The 26026-nt window shown below is 35.6% G+C and overlaps 1 protein-coding gene across 2 annotated transcripts in view; it reads left to right on the top strand.

Moving 5' to 3' along the window:
• Positions 1-1298: 1298 nt before the first annotated feature.
• Positions 1299-26026, top strand: part of Pus7 (pseudouridine synthase 7) — a 40812-nt gene continuing 16084 nt past the window's right edge. The window contains exons 1-8 of one of the 2 annotated variants that reach the window (XM_069849049.1): positions 1299-1383; positions 10890-11396; positions 15078-15181; positions 15269-15404; positions 18426-18546; positions 21393-21599; positions 23226-23382; positions 24573-24773. In XM_069849049.1, the coding sequence (XP_069705150.1) occupies positions 10901-11396; positions 15078-15181; positions 15269-15404; positions 18426-18546; positions 21393-21599; positions 23226-23382; positions 24573-24773 (1422 nt within the window). In that variant the 5' untranslated portion in view covers positions 1299-1383; positions 10890-10900. Of the gene's footprint in view, positions 1475-10889; positions 11397-15077; positions 15182-15268; positions 15405-18425; positions 18547-21392; positions 21600-23225; positions 23383-24572; positions 24774-26026 lie in introns of both variants that reach the window. The other variant, XM_069849048.1, reaches the window with a different exon arrangement.

Here is a 26026-nt window from a genome sequence, read left to right as displayed (position 1 = left end):
GGCCTATATAAAGAGCGCACAATTGTGCATTTGGGAATTTGTATTTTTCGGCACAATATTGTGCCAGCAGCATTGTCACTTGGGGGGCACATACATGTAGGCTACTGGTACACTTTAAAGAGTACCTAGGCCTACGTTTGGTAAACCTGGACAAGAGCCAAGAGGGAGTGAGTTTCGCTGCAAGCATTCCACAAGTTTGCTGCTGACAGAAGGTGGTTTTACTTCGGTTGTTAAAATTTTAATTTGCTTGTATATTATAATATAATATTATGTGGACCTTATGTGGAAACTAAGAGGAAGACAAAATAGGAAAAATTGGAGAATGCTGAGTTTGCAGTGAAAGACTTGCCCATGGACAGAACACTTATATATGTAGGTATGTATTATAAATCATTACGGTACTGTGTTTTCTTCCCTATTGCCTGTTTTGAAAGGAAAGATTACAGTTTTCGACCACACATAGGTCTAAAATGAATATTTAATTTCTATTTTTTTCTATCAGTTCTGAGTTGAAGTAACTTCAAAACAATGTTTTACGCGCTCGGGAATAGAATGAGTACCGTACCGGTAGTCCAAGAATAGTGTCCCCACATTGCACTTTCACAATTCATGCAATGAGTTTCTGGTTTGAGAGAATTTGGTTTGGAACGCCCATACACTATTCTTTAAAGCTGTTGTTAAATCGATAGATGGAGTAATTTCCTCTGTGTTCTCTGAGAATAATTTTTACGTTTTTTTTCAAGTGTCGTTAGAAGGTGTATGTTTGATTGACCAGGTGTGAAGCCAAATTATCCTCTCAGAATATGCAATTCAACTTCATCGTATAAGCTATATTTTTTTTTATTTACTGTATTTTGTTTGGTAAAGTCATCGAATTCTCAGGATTTCTAACGCAATTCTTTTGTGTTTGTAGGGGCTTGAATTTTTTTTGTAGACCTTTAATTGCAGATTCGCCTATTGTCACATTTCATATTCAGTGACAAATATTTATGTGCAACATAACTATTTTGCTGGGAGACGCCCGTGCGCGTCCGTGCTTATCACCGCCTATGCCTATTTGTATTTACACAATAGCCCAGTTAGGATGCATCACAATCTTAATTGAATTCGATATGAATCGATTTTTCAACCACAAACATCAGCGATACAACATAGGAATTACCAATACAATTATAATACAACTTTACTATAGAAATGCATTGGTCAGACTCTGTTTTATGTTTATGAATATTTATTACTAATTTTAAGTAATATTTTTCCTTTAATAAGAATTATTCTATCTTTAAACTAAAAACAACTCGATTTTGTAATTCGTTACACACACTAAAGCCGGTTAGTGTTGGTAACATTGTGAAGTTGTGGAATGGAGTTGGCGGTGGAAATGTACGTGTGAATGCATGTGTTTCTGTAATTTGTGTGATAGCGGAATTGGATTGATAATAGAACACTATCGTCAAGAATTAAGTGAAACCAAGTAATACTTTATAACACTTTATTTCTATTTACGTACACATACATATATGATTTTCATCATTGTAATTATCAGTGCTAGGTTAGACTATAAACACATTTGCCAAGTAACTATTTGTTTTCTGTAAGGAATATTACAATTACTAAGTAGAATACATTATACCAGAACCTTAAGTAATGTTCTCGAAGTGAGAAGAGTATATGTACCATGATCTGGGGTTTGAAAAAACACTAGAAGTATTCTCTTTTATGTTCATGAAGCACATTTACTATCATTCTATATTGTGAATGCCCAGTTCTTCTTCAGTAATACAAACTTCTGTATTACATACTGTTAGTGTAAAATTTATGTTGTAGTGATATATTCTGACCATTACTTGACATTCTGTTATTGCGTGCTCAAACTTTCATGTTCATAGGATTAGCATCAGTTTGGTATTTAGTGTACAACCTTAAATGAGTTTTCTTCTTTTTTATTCAGAATTATTTCACTATACAAGCATAGATATATTCGTATTATTACTGTTTTATGCTTGTGTTTATTATCAGCTAAGTTATAGGCTTATGCGTATCTCATATTTTTAATTAACTGGTGTGCTTCGCTCACATTGTTAGCTATGGTATTTCTTTTAACGGAATGCACAGAAACGTTTTGGAAAGGTGGTTGTAACTTTTATAATCCTCGTTTGCTGTCACATAGCTTTAGTTAGAATTTTGTGACAAAATGCAATTTCAGCACCACGTTAGCTGTATTACGGAATGGATACTGAACCGATATAAGTTCTTGAATATGTTGTTTTCTTTTTGATGCGTTGACGACTTGAATATTCCTGTCTTTTAGTCAGTGGATACATTTATCAAGAATTTCAACGACTTAGAAGATGTGCACGTGGTAGGTAGAAAATGCTGTTAGTGTGCCTTCTAAATTATAGAAACATTTAACAGTTGAAGAGATCCTAGTGTGACGATAATGCTAGTGGTAAAATTATAGCATGGTGAATGTCATACAAGTACATCGAAGAAATCTGCACCTACAGGCGTTCTTTTTCCATCAGAACCTTGTGCTGAGAAGTCATGAGAAAATTGGATGAAGACTGTGTCATCATATTGTATAGGCAAATTCGGTAATTGAAGGGCTTTTGGCTTGGTTTTTCCAGACGGTTCTGTGCACTTAGATTTGATTTAGTCCATTGTGTGCCCTGTATATGCGATGACTCTAACTCCGACAGGTGGTCTGGGTGGCATTCGTGAGTCTGGTGCTGACACGTGGGCCATCCTGTCTCAGCCCTGGGATTCCCCAGCCCTGATAAAGCCAGGTCTCATCCACTGACGAGTAGCTTGACAAGCCTCAGGCTCGGAGCCCTAAGCCCTTCCTATATCAGCATCGGAAATCTGTTATTACCCCCAAGATTTCATCCCAGCCTATTTTAGACTATTGCAGATGATAGATGAAATGAAGAAAGGTGGAGAGAATTGTGGTGGAATGATTGTGGAAAACGTGATTACCCCAAGAAAAACTCTGTGCAACATCTGCTTTGTACACAAATTCTATCACAACCTGGGGGTCGAGCTCGGACCACCTGGATAGAAGACCAGTATGCTGGCTTTTGAGCCACAGACGCGGATAATTGAAGGGTTAAAAATTAAATATAAAGTGTGTCCCTTTTAATTATCTACAGGGTGAGTCAATCTTAAAGGATTGCTACTGTCTTCTGCCACAAATCGTCAGCTCTCGCAAATAACATTCTTGTCGTTCCACAGCACTGGCAAGTATCACTCGCATAGCTAAAGTCTGTCTGCTCATAGTTTGAGTCCAAACGTAAACATTAATCATGTGTCATTAACCCCAAGACATTCTACTCACAGAGAGAAGTAAGACACAGTTTAAATCCACGTAAAAATGGAAAACAAACTTATTGGTCTGGTGTGTACAATTTGTTTGACTTTTCTATAGCACGCAACACTGAAACTTCTAATTTGTCTTTTTTTCTAAGTTCTACAGTGCGGGAATCTGTGACAGGTTAGAATAGATTAGTTTAGGCTTTTGGTGTGCCTTGCATATGCTAATCTGTAACAGGTTCCATGTACTAAATGAAGTGAAATATGCGTTTCGCGTCATTTTTAAGTGTTCTAGCTCTTTATTTCACGTGTTAAATCACTATTAGGATACCTACACTGATCAATTTTTTCCAATTTTTAGCTATTTTATAATATGTTCTCAAGTCAACTGACTGCCTGTATAAGCTCTTCACATCCCAAAGTACCTTCTCTTTGAAGATTATACAGTTTTTTAAATTTTTTCGTCAAGAAATCTTCAGTGTTGCATGCTATAGAAAACCCAAATGTTATCTTGGTTTCAGAGCATTTGTTGAAAATCTCCCCCATTACAATCTACTGTATACACATTACACATGTTGCAACTTCATACGAAATTCTGGAGCACTTATTGGGGCTTAGTCTCACAAATATTACCGTATTAATTTGCATAATAGACACAGTTCTTTTCATAATTTTTTTAGTTTAAAAATCCAGGATGCGTATTACATGATAGGAAAAAAGTTTAGGAGAAAAAAATAATAACTGACGTCCCACGTGATAATCACAGTTGGTTTCGACATCGGACATTCAGGTGATAATGAAAATGATCGATTGTATGACTTCAAGGTCATCGATATATTGAACACTTGCGAGCAATAATAATGTAAAGTGCGTAACATACGAAATGAATACAAAAAAGTCATCGGCGTGGCTCAGTCAGTTCAGGCCCTTGCCTGCCGGTCTGAAGTTGCGCTCGGGCGCTGATTCGATCCCTGCTTGGGCTGATCACCTGGTTGGGTTTTTCCGAGGTTTTCCCCAACCATAAGGTGAATGCTAGGTAATCTATAGCGAATCCTTGGCCTCATATTGCCAAATACCATCTCGCTATCACCAATCTCATGGACATTAAATAACCTTGTAGTTTATACAGCGTCGTTAAATAACCAACTAAAAAAATACAAAAATGTAGCACAATATAACCTAAAACTGAATACAAATAAAGCAAGAACTAACGGGGCCCATAAGTTAAGTCATGCATTGACAGATCTGGAGACCAGGCAGGCTATAGTCCATTACTTGTTAGTCTAGGGAGCGGATTTTTATGAACTAAAAACTTAATATTCCAACTAGCTATAGTTATTTAAATTAGCAAGCAGTAGCCACTCTCTGGTATAAATAATGTTAGGGTTTGAAAGCATTAGCCAATTGTAGCAAATAATGCAATTCCGTGTTTGCTGTTTAATTGACGAAGTTCGCTCCGTTCTACACTATTGGTAATAGTTTCCCTTACGTAGACTTGTAGATGGTTTCAGTAGGCGATGTTTCCTTTTCAAACACAAGTTAAAATTCTGTGGTGTTCGGGTAAAGGGGGATGTCATTTTTATGTGCAGATGGAATTTTGTTCCCCAGATGAACACACAAGTTAAATAATACAAATGAGTGTGTAAAAATCAAAGAATACTAGCAGTTGATGTGTTTTATGTGTGTAGAAAATTATTTGCAGCAAAGGTCCGAAGTTTAATTTTCATTTCTCTCCGACCTCATTTTTATGACTTTTCTGCCTTTACCCAGACACCACAAAATTAATGTTTTTTTTTTAATTTTTTTAAAATTAGTTATTTAACGATGCTGGATCAGCTACTTGGTTATTTAATGTCGAGGGATGGTGATAACGATGTGGTATTTGGCAGGATGAGGCTGAGGATTCGCCATAGATTACCTGACATTCGCCTTTACAGTTGGGGAAGAACTCGGAAAAAAACCCAATCAGATAATCAGCCCAAGTAGGGATCGAACTTGTGCCCAAGCACAACTCCGGATCGGCAAGCAAGTGCATTAGCCGACTGAGGTACGCTGGTGGCTAAAATGAATGGTCTGAACCATTATTTACAAATAGCTAATACGCTTCACTAGATTCAATCTCTGATCTTTGTGATCCAGCTCTCCTCTCTTAGATTTCAGTGTTGTGAATAAGGCCTCAGGATGGTTCTAACATGCACTCAAGAATACTTCGTGTCATTTTTAACATTTAGTACATAAAAATTCTCTCCCTATTCATTAGGCCACTATGTTGTCAAAAATTTCTTGTAGGGCTTTCATTAACCTTTCCATTGAGTGCGCTGTTGCTTCATCTTGCTGAAAAAAAGCGAGATTTCTTTTCTGCTCTGTGAGAAGTGTTGCAAAATGTTGTTCACGTAATAGTCAGAATTTATTGTTTTGTAAGAATGCATGCAAGGACTTTGAAACTTTAAAAATTCCATTAATCAGCATGCTTGAAGCTCAGAAGTGCAATTAAAAATCAGAATGTTTTTCACTCTTAAAGTAAAAATTTTCACTTATCAAAGACAAGCAGAGAAGTTCTTTTGTTTTTGTTTTTCTTCAAACCCTGAATATATGCGTCGAACTATTCTTTGCACACTAATCGCGCACTATATTCCCATTCTTTGGTCATGTAGAGGAACTTCATGAGAAAAATGTGGATTTTTGATACCCCAATGCCTGTATATTCTGGATTTAGGCCTATATATAACCACTTAAGGTGGAACGAAGCTTCATCACTGAAAAAAGAAGCATTGGGGTCAGTGATTCAGCTGTGAATTGATTCTAATCTCCAGTGAGGACACCTTATAGAGATTAAATTTAAGAAATTTCAATGCGTGTTGTGATACATTTATTTCTTGTGCCAGGTGACGAACACTTTTCTTGAGTTCAACTTCATGCTCTCACGCAAATCCTCAATTGTTTGTTCTGTTAAAGCACAGTTTGTGCAACATTTCTTCTTATTGAGAACAGAACCTGTTTATCCCCACTTATTCAATAATTTAACAACACACTGGTTGTGTAGCCTCTGGAGAATGCTGCCGAAACTTGCGTGAACATCACTCAGATGACTTCTTTTTCAGTAGATATGTTTCAACGAGGTAAATACGTAACTAAACTCAGCCTCGTATCTAGATAGTGCTGCACTCATGGGCCTGAAAATATTTTGCGTCCCCCTCCCCACCAAGTAACTTTAGCAAATCTTAAGGTATGGTCTCATGTCGCTACTTTTGCTGCGCAACTTTTGTACTGCAGCTGCAAAAGTTGCGTATCATGTTCACACGTAAGCCAAAAGTAGCGCACTGCACGCTACTTTTTGTGCTGCGCAACTCGAGTGCAGCAAAAGTTGCAACTGGAGGTTGCGAGTCTATTCACACACAAGGCGCTACTTTTGCAGCCGCAGTCATGCTGCAGATTTCCATCTCCGTGTTGACATCTCAATATACATTTTGTGGTTATGTTCGCATTATTAAAAACTCATGCGAAAGCTTACTTATCTATTATTTGCTTTTCTGTCCTAACTAGTATTCAGAAATTGGCATTATTTTTACTATAAAGCTTTTAAAAACGCCTATATACTTAAATAATAACCAACAGCATATTCACGTAATCAATGTTGGCAACCCTCCTGTTTGAAACTACACTATAGAAAATTAAAAGTGAATTATATCATCAGCAAATATGCTCAGACTGTGTTGTGCATTTAATAACTGTTACAAATAATTTATTTTCATCACATCTAACATTAAAATACATCCAAACAATAAAAGTATCATTGGCACATTTGGGTGGCAACACTTGTTGCAACCGCAGCAAAAGTTTCAACAAAACCGATATCAAAAATGCTGTGGCTGCAACCCTGAGAACCCTGTTCACACGTCGCTACTTTTAAGCTGCGCGCAGCATCAAAAAGTAGTGAGTAGCAGGTTCGGCAGCCGCTACTTTTCGGGTTGTACCGTTGCTCACACGTCGCAGTATGAGAGTTGCGCAGTTTTTTGTACTGCATCGCTGCAAAAGTAGCGACGTGTGGCTGTACCTTTAGACATTTAGGTACAGGTCAGACTGTAAAAATGTGGCATGTAATATCTTATTAACATATTATGCTACTATCTAAAATAGACATCTGCAGAGTAGGAAAATATAGAAAATTTATTCTTTTTTTCTTTTCTCAAAATTTTGTAGTCTTTACGAATTTGCTGCCCATGTGGCCCATGCGTAAATACGGGCTTGGCTGTACTGTGTATCTAACCTTGGTTAAAAATAGGCCTATGTTTTTCTCAATGCAGTTTAGATAATTTTACTGAGTGGCAATGTAAAGTGCCAGCAGAATTATGTTGCTGGATTAATGCAATAATAATGAGGAAAACTAATGCATAGTGCTCTTTGCTGGCCAAGGGAACAAGAGTCCAGGAAAACCCAACGTACAAACCCAGAAACAAAATTTGGGCCCCTGAATTTTCAAGTTTTACTGAGCATGCGCAGTATGTTACAATTGAGGACCGTTTTTGCAAAACTTGCTAACTGAAAAAACTAAATTTTACAGGAGAGACAAAACACTATAGTAAGGAAGTTTTGCTGTATCTCTCACTTACAGCAGAAAGCAAGTTTTGAAAAAACGATCACAATTTGACACACTACAATGAAGAGAAATAACCCAATATTACTAAGACGCTTTGAACATCATGTAGAGGCCTGCCTTATGTTAACGAATCCATCAAAATCTCAATTTTGCAAATTTTTGCAGTTAGCAAGTTTTGCAAAAACGGTCCTCAATTGGTACTTGAAAAATTCAGGTGACCCAAATTTTGTTTCTGGATCTGTACTGCCTGTCGCACAGCAACTGTGTGTTTCTGTAAGAATTCTGTTAACTTAGGTTTGATTCACTCTGTATAATTAACAACATTTCATAGCAGTTGCTGTTCTCCACTACCATTTCATTTAATCATAACTGATACTTAAAATAATAGAGATACACACGACCATTCAGTCTGCTAAGTAAGAAATGAGGTTGCAAGTGAACGAGGTGTATTCAGTTTGTGGCCACAGTGATGACATGTCTTGGAAATGGTTGGTTTCCAGATCTATGTTTATTAATAATTTTTGTCTTGTTTCATTGTCCCCTAGTCACCCGGTATAAAAAGGTTTGTTCTAAAGTAAAAAGCAAAAGTCGTATTATCCGTGTTTTCAGTTATCCATGCACATTTGTGCAGTGATTAGCCTGGAGAGGCTATTCAAGAGTCTGTTGTAATCGAATTCTAAAGTTGAATTGTTGATTGCATGATAAGTAATGTAGTCCGAAAATGTGTAAATGATTAATGCCTTTAAGCTTATCCAGCAGTTTTAAATAATGATCCCTGGGCCAGGTTGATGGCATTTAAGTGTGCTTAAATGCGACAGGCTCATGTCAGTAGATTTACTGGCATGTAAAAGAACTCCTGCGGGACAAAATTCTGGCACATCTGGCGACACTGATATAACATCTGCAGTTGCGAGCATCGTTAAATAAAACATCACATTTAACAACATTTAAATAATGATTTTCGTAAAGAGCAAATTAATATTACAAGTGATTCCACTCTACAAAAGTTATATTAGGAACATGTGCGACAGTATTTACATCTACCAAAACTCTACAGTTTATAATTGAATTGTTACTCTTCAGAAATTGTGAAAGTGTGTTTTGTGTTCAATGTAGACACAATTTTTATCATCTTTCTTAACGTGAAATGTTTTTCTGTGTACCACTTAAGAAAAATACGTAACAAAGATTGCAGCTTTGCCCCTGATGTGAGTTGCTTCGATGCTGCCCACAATGCATTCATTAGTTAAATAACTACATTTGTTCATTCATGACCCAGGTGTTGCTTGTACAACAACATTGATCAAATGGAATGAGCAATCTACTGTTATTATGTTGGCAGACCGATCCTCATTTATTTTATATTTTGAGAGATATGCGTCACAGCTTCTCCTGAAACTACAATATTGATCAAATGGAATGTACAACCTGTACTTATTTTGTTAGTAGAGCCATCCTTTGTTATTATATGTTAAGACTGTCATTGGCGTCATATTGATATGTGAATCGTTCGACTATCAATTGCATTGTTGTCTCAAGACTAGGATTCATGGGATGAGGAAGCGATTATAAAGTAACAAGAATGCTCTGTCTTATTAAATTTAAATGTGGGGAGTGTGAAAACAGAAATAAAAAGAAATACCAAACTTTTACTTCAACTTGCAAACATCCTTACAATCCCAGCCATGTTTGCAGTGACAATCATGAACAGTATAAACATTTCTCGCAATATTATTGCAGGGATTCAATGAATTCTCTGTCACTTTTTTTTTTGTTGAATAGTACATGTTTTAATTTCTGTTTATCATGTAAATACAGTGCACTGTAAACTGAACTAAAATACGATATAAACATAAATGTCATTAGAAAGTTGATAAAGAGCTGAATTTTTACAAAGTACATGTTTAGGGTGATCGGATCCACATAGATAAAAAAGAGGACACAAAGCTTCAAAAAAAGAGGACATTGTTCGAAAAAAGAGGGCACAAAATATTTATTTAGATTTAGGCTTAGGGCTATATTATACTTTACATTACGTCATTATCTATTTTATTACAAAATATTTACAGTACAGATTTAGGCTTTTATCATACTTAAAAGTATGTTAAAATACCTATTTTATTACAAAATATGTGTGAAAAAACTTAATAATAATGATTTTATGGTTAGCTATATATATAAGTCAAAGGAACTGTAATTATTAAATTATTATTAAAATCTATTTAGGTTTACATTCACACTTTGATCTCTCGAGTTACTAGCTACCTGTGAGCAACGACCATAATAAGGAGGAGCAAAGAGAGTTATGATCGTTAGCAAAGAGTATATTCCCTCGATGTGCTGCCACCTATAGGAAAATTACTTCAAAAAGGCGTCAGATCAGATTCTTGATTTTTTTTTAAATCCGCCCCGACTCCGGACAAAGGTCTAGAAAAGAGGACGTCTGGTCACCCTATACATATTCATGAAACAGTTATTTTTTAAGTAAAACTGGCTCTATTTGAGATACATTATTCCCTTTTGATGTGATTTATAGATACAGAATATTAACAAGAGAAATATCTGTACACAGATGGAGAGACAGACAACATAGTTAAACCAAATCAAGATTTCAGGTATAACTCCCTGTAAAGTTGATTTGAATAATTTCGAGGGAAAAATTGTTCCGGAGCCAGGTATCGAACCCGGGACCTTTGGTTTAACGTACCTCGAAATTATTCATAAATAAACCATTTTGTCAATATAAGAAGAAATGTTAAAAACGCTTATTTGTGTAAAAATCGCGAAATCGATTATTTTAAGCGTTGCAGTACTTCTCTCTTATTTTCTGTAATGAAGCACAAAAAAAATTGAAACCATAAAATTAATATTATACAGTAGGCCTATATTAGAAGTAATTATAGGTCGCCAGTACCTACAGTAGAATGTGGAATATAAATGAATTTGCTTCTACAATTTTTGTTCTTTTTTTTTTTTTTTTCAGAGTCATCTAAAATGACTCGAGGAGGAATGAACCGTGGGTACCGAAATCAGAGAGGAGGTGGCGGCAGGCCATTTCGTGGAGGTGGACAGTTTGTGAACTACAAACAGAGAGGTGGAAATATTAGACCTCCACCAATAAATTTCTTTCCGCCGGGAAACTTCGGTTTCCCTCCACCAAACTTCAATTTCCCCAGGGGGTACAACAGATTTCCTGCAAGGCTTCCAATGGCTCCTAATTTCAGAATGATGAGAGGGGGAGGTAATATGCCCCACTGGCGTGGTTCATCAAAGAAACAGCAGCCATCCAAAAGGTCGAAGAGCTCTCTTACTTCGAGTTCAAACAAATCGAGATTGATGGAAAAAGATGTTGGTATTACAGAGTACATTAGTGACCATGAGGGTTTCAATGGCATCATTAAACAAAGATTTTCAGATTTTCACGTGCATGAAATCACAAGTGATGGAACCATAGCAAAGCTGACAGATCTGTCTCCACCTGTAGATGTTGGTGAGTATGTGACAAATCATACTTTATTTATTTGGTCAAATAATAAAGAATCATGTCAGCCAGTGAGGAGCTTATGGGAATTCAGCGGTGATGCCAGTATTTTTAATTTCGGAAGCTTTCTATTTGGTTGGTTGCTAATGCTCGGCATATTGTAGTTCTTCCATTTGCCTTCTTGTTTCCCAGTATCGTAATGACACATCTGTACCTGTTAAATTTTTACAGTTCTTGAGGTGTGTCATATTTAGGGACCGCATTTTTATGTAATATCAAGGTGTGAAATATGTACATATTTATGTAAAAAAAATAAGCTGAATATGTACCAAAATATGTAAAATCATTAATAGTACATTATGCAACGAGCCTATAATGAAGGTAATTAAGAAGTGAGTATGGATATTTATGAAACGAGCGCAAGCGAGTTTCATAATTTTCATACGAGCTTCTTAATTACCATTATAGGCGAGTTTCATACGACTTTTTATGCTCGACCATATTTCTAACTTGATATTATTAATTTTATTGTATCTGACCTGGTGCAATGTCCCGTATGTTGTGAAATGTGTGAAGACGCGAAAGTATTGATTTTTTCCGAGGAACAGATGTCCACATTGACCTTGCTAGGCCATAAGAACCTACAGAGATAACATTGAAATAAAATTAGACATTGAAAAACGAGATGACAAATTGAATTTATTTGAATATTATTTACAATTAACGCTAATTATTATAGTAACAGAACATAACCTTCTGTGACAGTATTGGATTTCCAGCCTCCATGACTTTTCGCTAATTCTCTTTCGATTGCATATCCGAGAATAATCGATACTTGCGATTTTATAACGGTAGAAAGCTGACCTGTCATTGGCTGAACAGTTGTAACCTAAGTCGTCATTGGCTGAAAGACCTGACCTTTAATGAGTAGGTGTACTTTAATGACATGCATTAAAGGTCTGCTACCAGGTGTATAATTACTACATTTCGGCATGGTCGAGCATAAAATATTTAATATCAGTATCTGCGCTGGTTTGTATTGTTAAGCCTAGATATTTGTAATCTGGTACAATTTTTAATTTTCTTTTCTTTATGATGCTACTGTTTCTGGCGCTCTTCCGCCGTTTCTGTGGATCATCATTTCTGTCTTGTCCACATTTATATCAAATTTATTTTTATTGCACCATTTTACCATAATGCTTATTGTTTCTTGTACTTTGTAAGGTCTTTAGACCCTACTACTATGTCGTCCGCTTATTTGTATGAGATTATTCCCTTCTTGATTTTTACAAAACAGAGTAGTTCTGTGAGAAAGGTTGCCTTTTGTTCACTCATATTTACAGTGGGCGGTATGGGGTGAGTGCCTCTTTTAGTTCCTGGAATTTAGATGTTATGTTTCGTCCCGAAATATATCCTTTCTCGAGTAGGTAAAAAGGCTTATTTCAAATTGTAAATTTCCCCAGCAGCAGTTTTATTTTTCCTTTTAAAGAAGTAAAAATTAATAAAACCCTTAAATATGTAGATTTATGTAATACCAAGCCATAATATGTAATGTGGGGTAAATATGTAAAAATATGTAGTATCAAATTTTAATATATTAATGGTAATTACAAGATTCGCAAAGATTTGTTATTTATATACGGTTAGGTTCAAAGGAATATAATATGTAATTACATAAAAATCCGGTCCCTAGTCATATCCATTATAGTATTAGCTGCTTTACATAGTAAACAATTAGAAGTAGGAAAAATATTTATTTTATACAGCTGGGCAGCCAAACAATCATGTCATGTATATAATCAAAAAAGAGTCACAGCTTTCATTCGTGGACTTTCTGGAATTAAATTTTTAATGTTTAATAAAATATTCCATTGCTTATTTACACTCTGATATATTAATTTTTCATGCATTTCTTGGATGATTTTCTTAATTATTAGTTTTGAGGACTGAAACGATGAACGTGAATTCGTAATTTGTTGATTCATTGTGCCCTTTTTCACTAAGGAATCTGCTATCTCATTACCAAGAATTCCACAGTGTGAAGGAATTCATTGCAAAACTGTTGTTTTGTGAAGAGATTGTGTTCGATACTTTGGTGAATGTCAGCAATTCTTGTTGTTGTATGTGTGTTTGCATTAATAGCTTGTATAGGTGATTTAGAATTGCTAAATATAACAGCTTTATTAAATAGGTTAATGTGATAGAAAAGCTGTTTTAATGCAGAATTCACTGCCTCAAGTTCTGCGTCAAAGTGAGTTGAATTTTGATCGAGAGATATTATAAGAACAACATAATTTGCTGTATATTTCAGCACCAGTCGTATTATTAAAGTTATTACCAATTTTGGAGCAAACGGTGTAGATGTGTACCCACTCACTTTTTGGGAATCTTTGTGTTGAAGTGCAATTTGTTTCAAACGAATACGGCTTTCATCCTGTTTTTTAATTTGTTCTATCAAGTTTATATTATAATGGATTTTTATTCTATTGACAGGATAAGGTGTGGAAGATGTAACTTTTTCATACTATATTTATCTAATGGTAGGATATATTATTTTTGTGTATATTTAACTTTTTGGTAGGCAGAACTTATACAAGGATGTATAACCCTTCTCGTGCTCCATGCTACTGGTGCTGCATCTCTTTTTCCTCCTTGTCCCTGATACTACAGTTCATGTAGGGTTTTGACCTACTGCACAATAATAAAACCATCCTTCTCTATCGACTGCTTTTATTCTCCAGTTTCTAACTCCAATCCTCCATAAATTCTCATCCACATTAATCCATTCTTCTTAGGTCTGATGTTAGTAGTTACTAAGTATGTTATACCTTATTTTATTTCAAGGAGTGCAGTTTGGTGGCTCCTTTGAACACCCACTTACAGATTTATGATTTCCTACACAAACACCTCTGACAATTCCATCCTGTCCCCTCGTCCCAACATTGCACAGTTGCCACAATCCTGGTGACCTTCGAAATTATGCAGTGAAACTGACGGGATTCTTGGAATTCGGAAAAGATGCGACAACTCTGCCTCCACGTGGATTTGACGGGAGTCTGTCAATTCTTCTGAACGAGGGTTGTGATTGGTTACTGACAGGAGAAGACAAGATTCCCGTCTCGTTAAGGAAGACATTTATTTATGACAACCAATTAGTAGGGGGCAGTAGAAGGTTTGTCGGCAAAGTCCTTTCTATGAAACTGCACTCCATGAAATAAAATAAGGTATACCTATTATAGGAATGCTGATAAAATATAAAAATCTTATTTTCGAAGTTAATGGTGATTTGAGTGCATTTATTTATGGTTAAGAAGTGGTGGTCAAACAATAAAAAGTTTATAGGTTGTAGGTCTCCGGGTTCTTGCTGTGTCGTCATAGGTTTCTAGAAGCTGACAGGTCCATTGTAGAAGCTCTTGCTCCTTTCTTGGCCAGGTGTTTGCTTTTTCTTTCCCTTTTACACCCTGATTGCCTGGCACCCACTGAGTTGTTCTGTAGCAGTTACTGCAGTATTAGAAAGCATTCCCATACCAATTTTATTTTTGCTTTGTAATTTGCTCGTCCTGAGAATTAAACTTTCATGGCCGTGTGAGTTTCATATTTATCTGTCTTTTCTCAAAGACATGACATAAACTGTATAATAACCAAACTTATGAATTTGCCTATGATAAATGTTTATTTTTAAATCCACAGAGCACAAGAGACCTGAAAGTGAAATCATTGAAATTCTGACACCAGAGGTGATGGAAAAGTTGAAGAAAATGGTGGAAACTAAAATGGGCTTCGTTGAAATCGAGGTGACATTTATAAGTAATTCATTGGTTCATTTCCATATCTTTCATTGATGTCTCGTATAGTTTGCTAACATTGTACACTTGTCGTAGGTGACTGAAAAAAGCAAGGATGATAGAAGAAAGATTCATGAAGCTGTGAAGGATGGTTTCGGAAAGGAGGTATACAGCAATACAGTAGACAGAGGGACCAAAAAGTTCATCACAATCTTCAAAACTAGAAAAGGCGGTAAATAGTATTAATAGCTGTATTTACTAGTTTGAAGTATAACCAGTAACTAGACTTCATTACTTCTTACTGCTTGTTTTCATTTCCAAGTGTGAAAACTATTCCATGGTGTCTTCTGTGAATTCCTGCAGCTGTTCTCCAGAGTTGTGGATTATTTAGGATGAGTTGGAGACAGTTTTATTGGCAGTGTTGGTCAAGCGCTTTAATTTTATTTATTTTTAGATGATTAGTGACCAGTTTCCAGTATACTATAGTTTATAATGAGTTACGAAACTTTTCTTATAAATTTAAGTGCACTAACTTTCAAGAGTTTTCGGGATTCATCATCTCTTGTAACTAACAGTTCAGATAACTTCGTATTTAATATCTTTTATCATCCATAGATGTGTCTATTAATATTTTGTTAGTGAATTTTTAGTTACTTTTGTTTGCAGAAATTTTCTGCAGTAAAATGATTGATTGGCACAAAGCTGAAGAACCTTGTGATAGTGTACATCAGGCCTGGACAAACAGCGCAGTGTTTACCGCTCGCCGAAACGGAGAGGAAGATACATCAGAATGACATAGACTTACTATAGGTAGAGGAGAGGGAAACGACCACTCAGTTATCTACTTGAGTGTAGTGTGTAGGTCTATTCGCAGTAACTGTTTCACGTTGCTTACCTACTGCTACAGTACAGTATGGAGGAATCTAAAAGACGGAACATAACATTTAACATTTAACGATTTACAGCTCGAACTTATTGACCTTCAATGTGACCTAAGGGCTAAAGATCGTTTAAATAATACTACTAGCCTGGTTGAGTTTTACAAGACTAAACATTAGCAATAATATCCACGACTACACAGGCTGGCTGTGAAAATGATTGCTATGTTTGGCTCAGCATTTATATTTGTGAGCAACTGTTTTCTATAATCAACTTTAATAAAGGCAGACTTCGAACTTCTGTAACTGATGTTTCATTATGATCAGTAGGCTACTGTTCCTTTCAGCTGCCAATAGCATAAAACCCCGTTTTGATGTACTGATAAATAAAAATATAACAAAATGATATTGTACAAGTTAAGTAGCTATAGAATTTCTATTATTTGTGTAAAATAAATGATATAGTCCAAGATAGTTTTGCAAACACTGAACGGGAATTCATTTCATAACCACTCGTAATAGTACTTCCTTTTGTGTATATTTTGTACGAGATCCCCCCTTCTTCCAGTCCACCCTTAGGCTATACAGAGCGCAGCTAATATCTGCATTCTGCTCATGAGCTGTGAGCCGGCTCGGAGAGCGCAAACCTTGTGCAGGCCTGGTGTACATGTACACTGTCATCTCAGTTTTAATATAACTATAAGAAGCTCATCTGGGAAAACAGTCTTTCAATACTGGAATACTTATTACCATATTCGCTCGTGGAACTGTTCTCACAACATGATAGTATTACTAATTGGTAAGATATCTTTGTGAATGAGAGCTATCGATTTGTTGACAATTACATTTTTTAAGATTAAGAATAAGAATGTTAAACACAAATCCACAAAATACAGGACAGTTCTGCATCCTGAAGAAGTTTATTGGGACCCAACTGCATAATAAGGGACGATCCTGTAAAATACGGAACATATTCGAACCCTACTTTTATGACAATGCTATTTATGTATTGTAGATATAACTATACACAAAAATGATTTAAAATAAATCTCAAAGCATTAATAATATTTACCACTGACTTTGTTTTCATTCAAAAACTTTCACATATTAAAATCTCTTTACAAAACAGGTTGATAATTAATGAGATTTTCATTGTAGATTGTACATAAAAATATTTAATTAGAACAATCGTCATAGCATTATAGCACTATTAATATTTACCATTTTCTTTGCATTCATTAAAAAATTTTACATCATCTTTTACATATTTGAAAAACTATTTACAAGACTAGTTGAAATTTGTAACAGTTTGTAATTCAACTTTAATAAGTTCATCAGAACTTCTGTTTCTTACATCAGTCCACTTGCTACTAATCATTGAAAAGACCGTTTCAGTATGGGTATATCGATTATGATTCAGGAACAATAGGTTTTGAATAATACATAGATTTTAGCGATAAACTGTAATGAATGAATCAATAAATAAGTGAAGAAATGCAACTTTATGAAATATGGGAGAAAACATTAGAGAGTTTTCGTACTTGTGTCGTGGATTAAACGATTAATGCCATGTTGACGTCATTGATGAAAGCACCAATCAGAACCATTCACCTCAAGTTATTTCAATAAGTGGAGCCGCTATCTTTAGGCAGATAACGTGAAGTGAACGAATTTTACTGTAGGCCTAATTCAGTGTTAAAATATGGCATATCGGTTGACATTTACCACTGTGGACAATGGATAAATGTTCAGGCCGAAGTGCAATATGGCTCAAAAAAGAACTTTTTGTTGAAGACATTGAACGGATATGTGCACCGATCCCTTACAATTCTTATCGAAATTTTACGAATGTGAACATATGTCACCACATATGTCACTATTGACGTCAACATAGCATTAACCATTTAGCAGATGACAAAAGTGTCAAATTCTCTATTATCAAATATGTGAGACAGAAGACTGCAAAAAATGAGGATAAACTTCTTCTGTATTCTCTGATTTTGGACTTTCGTGGTTATTGTGTTCAGAAGAGGAATTTTTAGTTTCCAGTTGTGTGTTTTGGGCTTAATATCTCCAACGTTTGAATTACTTGCAGGTTCCTAAGATGGATCGCGCGGGTCCATTATGCCTGACCAATCCAAACAACTGAATCTTTTTTATTAGTGTTCTTTTGGGATTGTGTTATTGTGAAGAAACCTTGTAAGGAATTTTAGTGAGCACAAGAATTTCTTTCTTTTTAATGGAAGTTGTTTATTCCAACAGAATAAATGATTCTTAGGTTTTGGAAAATATTACCCTAAAGCTAATTATACTGTTCTGTAAAATATATTATTAAGAAGTTCGTGCATATGTATTGAAACATTCCTATTACACAGTGATGCAAGATCGTCGATCTCGTTGGCCAGCGGATAGAGGTGGAGTGTACGTTCACTTTGTTCTACACAAGGAGAATATGGATACACAGGAAACTGTGAATTATCTCGCAGGAAAACTGGGGTAAGAATATTTTAGGTTGTAATTCTCTCTTTGTTATTTTCTATGGATTATAGTTTTGATTTTAGTTATAGTCTTTGAAATTGATTCTTTCTCAAATACCCCACACACTTTTTTTAGAAATATACAAGTAAAGAATATGGATGTGTGGCTTATTCAAAATGAAGTTGGCAGCATTGACCAATTTTCCTCCCTTGCATATCCTAAGATGGTTACACATGTCATCATCTTCCTGTACGGGTATTTCAGTTCTTAACATTGTTAAATGGCGTTTGGATTGGCACTAAATGTGTCAGAATCAAGTTCAAGTGTAATAAGTGTATAATTTGTGTGTCTTATCGAAGATATGGAAGAACATGGAAATCTTGATCTGTGGTATCAATGTTATTATTATTGTATCTCCAATGGGGGGTAGCCCTATTTTACATATGTATGCTAGGACTATAGTTTTACGCAAAAAATAGGCCTAAGCATAAAACAAATTGAAAAGAAAAATAAATTAGCTTACACAATGGAAATAAAACATAAACAATCCGTAATTTAAACATTGCGATTGCAAATCAAACATCAATTGAGACATACAGAAAACAGTTACAACACATAAACATAACATTTCTTATAGCAGTACTCTATAACACAATTAAGCAACTTTCCCTAACATACATCATAAATTAATACACAATAGTCACACAAACACAATCAAGCATCCCACAACTATGACTCACATACACAACAAATCAAGTATCCTCTACAACACATACACTTCAACATGATAACCATACTTTTAAAAGTTACAAATTTGGCTCCAAAAGAATAAATGGGACACTGTTACTGAATACTGTTATTTTCTACAAGGTCTTAAATACATCTGTAATAAATCTGTGAAATTCATTTTTGCAACATTGCTTCAGAAGAACTTTTGTAATTGGTGGTGATAAAGTTGTATCACACATGCTAAAATGGGTTTCTAGCCGGTATCTCTTGCGTTCTTGTAGCGGGCACTCAAATAACAGGTGGTCGACTGTTTGTGTGGGGTGTTCACAGGGACATGAAGAGCCATTTGGGTTGTCAGTTTTGAAACGTTCAAAATATGAATTAAATTTTCCATGTCCAGTCATGAATTGCGTGGATATGTATGATGGTTCATAATTCTGTACGGTTAGTCTATCTTTAACTATGGGAAAATATAGTGATTTTGTGATTTGGCCATTTGTACTATTTAACCACATTGCATTCCATTCATTTAAGATGTCCACCTTCAAATGTTGCCAATTAAGCTAGATAACTGGCATGTGTGCAGTGCATGTGCATAGGATGAGTTTGAAGTGTGTCCTGTTCCAGGATAAAATTTATTTATTGTGAACGGAACTGAATTTTTGTTTAATTGTTTTTAATTTGTCGTGAATATATTTGTTGAAAGTTTTATTTTTTTTTATATTTATTTATTCTTCATAAAGCTGGTGGAACATGACTACGTGGAACCGATCTGTACAGGAATTCTCTGTACGTCATCTACAAAAAATAATTTTTAATTAAAATATCTTGAAAACTTGTTGCATAAATTTAAATGCAAATTAAAATTTTTACTTATTTATTAATGAATCTGATTGTCGTCAGTCTTATTTTAGCTGTAAAATTAAAATAACAGAACATGGAAATGTTGAAAATTGGTTGAAATAAGAGGGAAAATTTGGATTCTCTCAAAGGAAGTAGCTGCATTTTGAATAATATTGTTGTTTTCTAATGCCAGGCGTTTGACAATAAAGTCATTTGACCTCTTGCAATCCAATATTTTTCAAAGATATTATCATGGTCAGCCACTGAAGCACAGATTTTGAGGTGTTTCGAATCCATTCCTTGATTTGAATTGCACAATGAGCAGTTAGGGGACTGATATATTCCAATTCTGTGCAGGTGTTTGGCCAAACAATCATGGCCTGTTGCCAATCTAAATGCAGCTACAGACGATTTGCGTGGTAAATCGGGAATTAACTGTGGATTATGATGCAGAGAGTTCCATTTTTGCCTTGAGATTGTGTTATCAAATTTTGTTTGTTGAAGTCTAAGTATGTAGATTTAATAAATCTTTTCACAGAGTAATACGTAGATTTAGTAACAGGTCTGTAAGTAGCAGTGCTGCCCTTCTTTGTTAAAGCATCCGCATTCTCATTTCCCAGGATTCCACAATGGGATGGTATCCATTGGAATACAATTCTTTTATTGAATGTTATTAATTGGAGAGCATATTAGTTATTTCTGTTGTTTGAGATGAAGGTGTGTGTTTAGAGACTATTGATAGAATAGCTGCTTTGGAATCTGACAGTATAACTGCATTTTTAAATTTATTGATGTGGCATAGAAGATTCCTGAGACTTTCACTTATTGCAATGATTTTTCCATAAAACTTATTGTTCCATATCTAAGATATCATTTTGAATAATTAAATTATGCATTTGAATCCATGTTAGAAAATTGAAAATTATTTTAATACATTGAAGAAAGATAGGGGTTTCTGTGTATTAATTTGCAACTGTATCAGCTATGTACACCGAGGAAAAAAAAAGAAGTTATATGGTCAATTTTTCAGTGCTTGAAGTTGCACCTAAGCCTTAAATCATACAGCACAATGTAATATAAAGTCTGCTGTTCATGATATAGACCAAGAGTGGTACTACAGCAGCTAATCTTGGTAGTTTTTGTACAATTCATACATACTTCATAGTGGCGATGTTTTACAAGGAATGCTTTCACACAGTATAACGTAAATTTTCTTAATGAAATTTTGATGATATTGTGTAAATGTTTAGAGAAACTTTTATGACTTATATAACATTGTTTATTTAACACAGAGTGAAGCCAAACTTCATAACATATGCAGGAACCAAGGACCGCCGAGCAATGACAAGTCAGATGATGAGTGTTTTTAAGATTGACCCAGCTAAATTAGCGAAGTTGAGTAAGGAATTGAGAGGTGTAAAGTTGGGAAATTATTCTTACAAGCCAACTTGTTTGAAGTTGGGAGACCTCAAGGGAAATAGATTCAAGATTTCTTTGCGGTAAGTACCTCTGTATAAATTTAGAAGTTTTTTTTTTTTTTTTTTTTAGTGGGTTATTTTATGATGCTTTATCAACATCTCAGGTTATTTAGCGTCTGAATGAGATGAAGGTGATAATGCCGGTGAAATGACTCCGAGGTCCAACATTTGCTCATATTGGGTTGAGGGAAAACCCCGGAAAAAACCTCAACCAGGTAACTTGCCCCGACCGGGAATCGAACCCGGGCCATCTGGTTTCGCAGCGAGACGCGCTGACCGTTACTCCACAGATGTGGACAATTTGAAAGTGCTCATAAGTGGATGGGCACACAAGGTATCCGATTGTATGTTATAGAGTATGGGCCAAAAGTCCCCTCCCATAGGAAAATACTTATAAAGATTGGATGTGTTTGCCACTGAGTTCAAAACAGGTCTGCATGTAGTAGTGGACTTTCGTATGAACCCTCACTAGGATTTTCTTGGGTATACTAGTGGCGATTAATTTTCCCCATTCACAGTAAATATCGCTTCATCACTGAATGGAATATCTGCAGCAGATTTGCTGTCCAGACAATCCAAAACTCAGTGTCGCACATTTCCATCCGTTGGTCGGATCATCTACAACCAGCTGATGCATCTGCTGAAGTTTGTACAGATGAAATTTCTCAGCCTTCAAGAGCTGCCACATCTTCGTTCACAGAACATTTAATTCCTGGGAAGACCATAACAGTGATTTTTCTAGGATTGCCATCACTTTTCCAAACACAAGTTCCTATGCCTCAGCTGATGTAGAAGGCCATCCAAAATGCTGTGTATCGAGAATGCTTCCAGTGTTTGTGAATTTAGTCACAGTACTTTCACTGTTTTATGATGCAGTTTTGATCCAGGATGTCACCTCTTAAACTCTTCTGCCACTTGCCGCATCGACCATCCTTCCCTTCTGCACAACAGTGTCACTTCCATTCATTCATCCTGACAGCGTAATAATCACAGATAATCATTGTCAACCTACAAGGAGAGAATTGGGAAGTGGACAGACAGAATAAGAAATGAAGCTGTGTTGGAAAGAGTGGGTGAAGAAAGAATGATGCTGAAAGTGATCATGAAGAGGAGAAGGAATTGGTTGGGTCACTGCCTGAGAAGAAACTGCCTACTGATGGATGCATTGGAAGGAATGGTGAATGGGAGAAGAGTTAGGGACAGAGAAAGATATCAGATAATGGACAACATTAAGATATATGGATCATATGAGGAGACAAAAAGGAAGACAGAAAATTGGAAAGATTGGAGAATGCTGGGTTTGTAGTGAAAGACCTGTCCTTGGGCAGAACACTAAATGAAATCAAATGAATTTCACTTGAACCATTAGACTTTGGACATAGTTATATCAGGTTAAGTCGATGTAGATTAACCCAAACTACATTATCCTGAAATATTTTATATTCCTCATGAAGTCATGAGATACCCTGTATAAGTAAAAAAGAAATTTTTGCTTTGTTATGACAATGAATTTGATGTAGATGTTACATAGACGGGTTTCCCATCCATGAGAAGTGTTCTGTTGCATTTGTGAATAAGTGACAACCATCTTTCTTGTTCATTATGAAAAATGAAAAATTATATAGGAAAAATGTATTTTGTTGCTAGGAATGTGACGGGGACAGACGAACAGATAGACCAAGCTATGAACAACCTGAAGGAGAAGGGATTCATAAACTACTACGGTTTGCAAAGGTTCGGGAGTTCATCATCTGTTCCAACACCAGAAGTAGGAAGGGCTTTGTTGTTGGGAGAGTGGAAGGAGGTAAGTATATTTCTTACATTGAAAGTTCTTGAGATTCTCTTTGTCAATTTATTTTGTTGTTTTGAGAGGAAAAGATGGAGGGGAGAGGGGAAAAAGAAGTCAGGGAGAAGAGAGAGAGAGGGGTGCATGCGTGCGTCACACAGAACGACTTATTCCCCATGAAACATTTATGGCTTGGCGATAGAGCTCTTTCTTCTCATTCCAAAGACTGGACTTCGAATTTATGTAAAACACATGCGTGTTCTGAGTGTCTCTGAACAGCGACTTATGTTTATGTCAAAGGGTGTACAGTGGTTTAAATAAATCATATCTCCTACTCTATTTCCAACTAAAGATTGAAGTAGACGTAAACAAAACCGAAATGTATTACTCCGCAATCGCAAGCTAGCTACCAAAGCAGCCACCAGGGCGCATTATTTTCAGCAAGTGAGCACACAGGGCAGCTACCGTCTGATATATTGCAGACATTTCAACACATTCATTGAGCTCACAGAGGGTTAATATTTATTATTTCTCTACTGGGAATAGTGGATTTTCATTTTCTGTAGATTCGTGATTAAATGTTATTCTTTGAAGAGTGGAGAATTTCTTTAATTCTACAGAAATTTATTTGAGGTTGACAACACTGAATCTCGCACTGTGTTATACCAGCCGTGCTGATGTGCTCTGTGAAGCTGCAGGTCACCTTGGGAGGGATTTAATGCCTATTACGCATGCGTGTTGCCATAATACATGTTACAATGATTTAACACGCAATGTCTGAAACTACTAATATAAACATGTTGTTTAAATTGTAAGAAAGTGTTCTTATAAGCATGTTTAATTCACTCGTATTCCATTTATATTATACATTTTATTATTTTAGAAGGGACTATTTTAATATGAGGAAGAAGATGACAAGCATGAGTTTGGAGGCGTTGTGCATCCATTAGCCAATCAGGAACCATTATGCCACGTGCATTTATTTACATTTACTTCAATCTTTAGCTGGAAAGAGAGTACATAGTCTGGTAATTTTAAGTTATTTAAATGACATCCGAAAATAACTTTCTCAAAATTTTAAATTTCTGGCTATATTTGTTTATGTTGCTGCATTAACTTGTTAAACTTAAATATGCGATTTATGGGTTATGCTTACCTCATCTGATTTTATTATTACCGAATTAAGTTATATGACGTTTTTGTTTCAGGCAATTGAATTGATTTTGAAACCAAGAAACACTGATGAACCTTGGGCAATAAAGAGGGCCCGTAAACACTGGTGGGTAACAAAAGATGCCAGGAAAGCAGCCAAAATGCTACGAAAGAATTTCATGAACATTATTGAATCAAAACTGTTGTATGGCTTGAGCAGACATGCCCCTGATGACTATGTTGGTGCCCTTCAGAACGTAAGTTGATGTTTTTTTTTTTTTCTTTTTTTTTAAGAAAAGCAATGAAGATATTTCAGCCCAATGCTCAGTAAAATAGGTGAAATACTTCTCATACATTGTTCTCATACTTCTCATACACACATGGCGAAATATATTTTCCAGAACCATAATACAATATAAAAAAAATTCTGAGCCAACCTTTCGAAAAAGAGCAAAAATGGAGCAACTTCACACATTAGTCAAATTGAAACAGGAACTCTTAAGACACAGGCTGTTAAAATGCTCAATACAGAATTTCGTAAGAAATCACAATAACTCTGCTTTGTCAAAATATTAACAACCTAAATCTCTGGAAACTAATGCCAGATTATGCTGGAGATATTGCGAAATCATTTCCGTGCTTAGAAATGGAAACACATAACTAGAGACAAGGATTGAGTTACTTACTTACTGGCTTTTAAGGAACCCGGAGGTTCATTGCCACCTTCATATAAGCCTGCCATTGGTCCCTATCCTGAGCAACATTAATCCAGTCTCTATCATCATATCCAACCTCCCTCAAATCCATTTTAATATTATCCTCCCATCTACGTCTCGGCCTCCCCAAAGGTCTTATTTCCTCCGGCCTCCCAACCAACACTCTATATGCATTTCTGAATTTGCCCATACGTGTTATATGCCCTGCCCATCTCAAACGTCTGTATTTAATATTCCTAACTATGTCAGGTGAAGAAAACAATGCGTGCAGTTCTGTGTTGTGTAACTTTCTCCATTCTCCTGTAACTTCATCCCTCTTAGCCCCAAATATTTTCCTAAGCACCTTATTCTCAAACACCACCCTTAACCTATGTTCCTCTCTGAAAGTGAGAGTCCAAGTTTCACAACCATAAAGAACAACCGATAATATAACTGTTTTATAAATTCTAACTTTCAGATTTTTTGACGACAGACTGCATAACAAAAGCTTCTCAACCGAATAATAACACGCATTTCCCATATTTATTATGCTTTTAATTTTCTCCCGAGTGTCATTTATATTTGTTACTGTTTCTGCAAGATATTTGAATTTTTCCACCTCTTCAAAGCATAAATTTCCAATTTTTATATTTCCATTTCGTACAATATTCTCGTCACGAGACATAATCATATACTTTGTCTTTTCGGGATTTACTTCCAAACCTATTTCTTTACTTGCTTCAAGTAAAATTCCCGTATTTTCCCTAAATGTTTGTGGACTTTCTCATAACATATTCACGTCATCCGCATAGACT

Source organism: Periplaneta americana, chromosome 16, assembly GCF_040183065.1.
Source record: "Periplaneta americana isolate PAMFEO1 chromosome 16, P.americana_PAMFEO1_priV1, whole genome shotgun sequence".
Taxonomy (NCBI): Eukaryota; Metazoa; Arthropoda; class Insecta; order Blattodea; family Blattidae; genus Periplaneta; species Periplaneta americana.
This window is presented reverse-complemented; position numbering and strand designations above follow the sequence as displayed.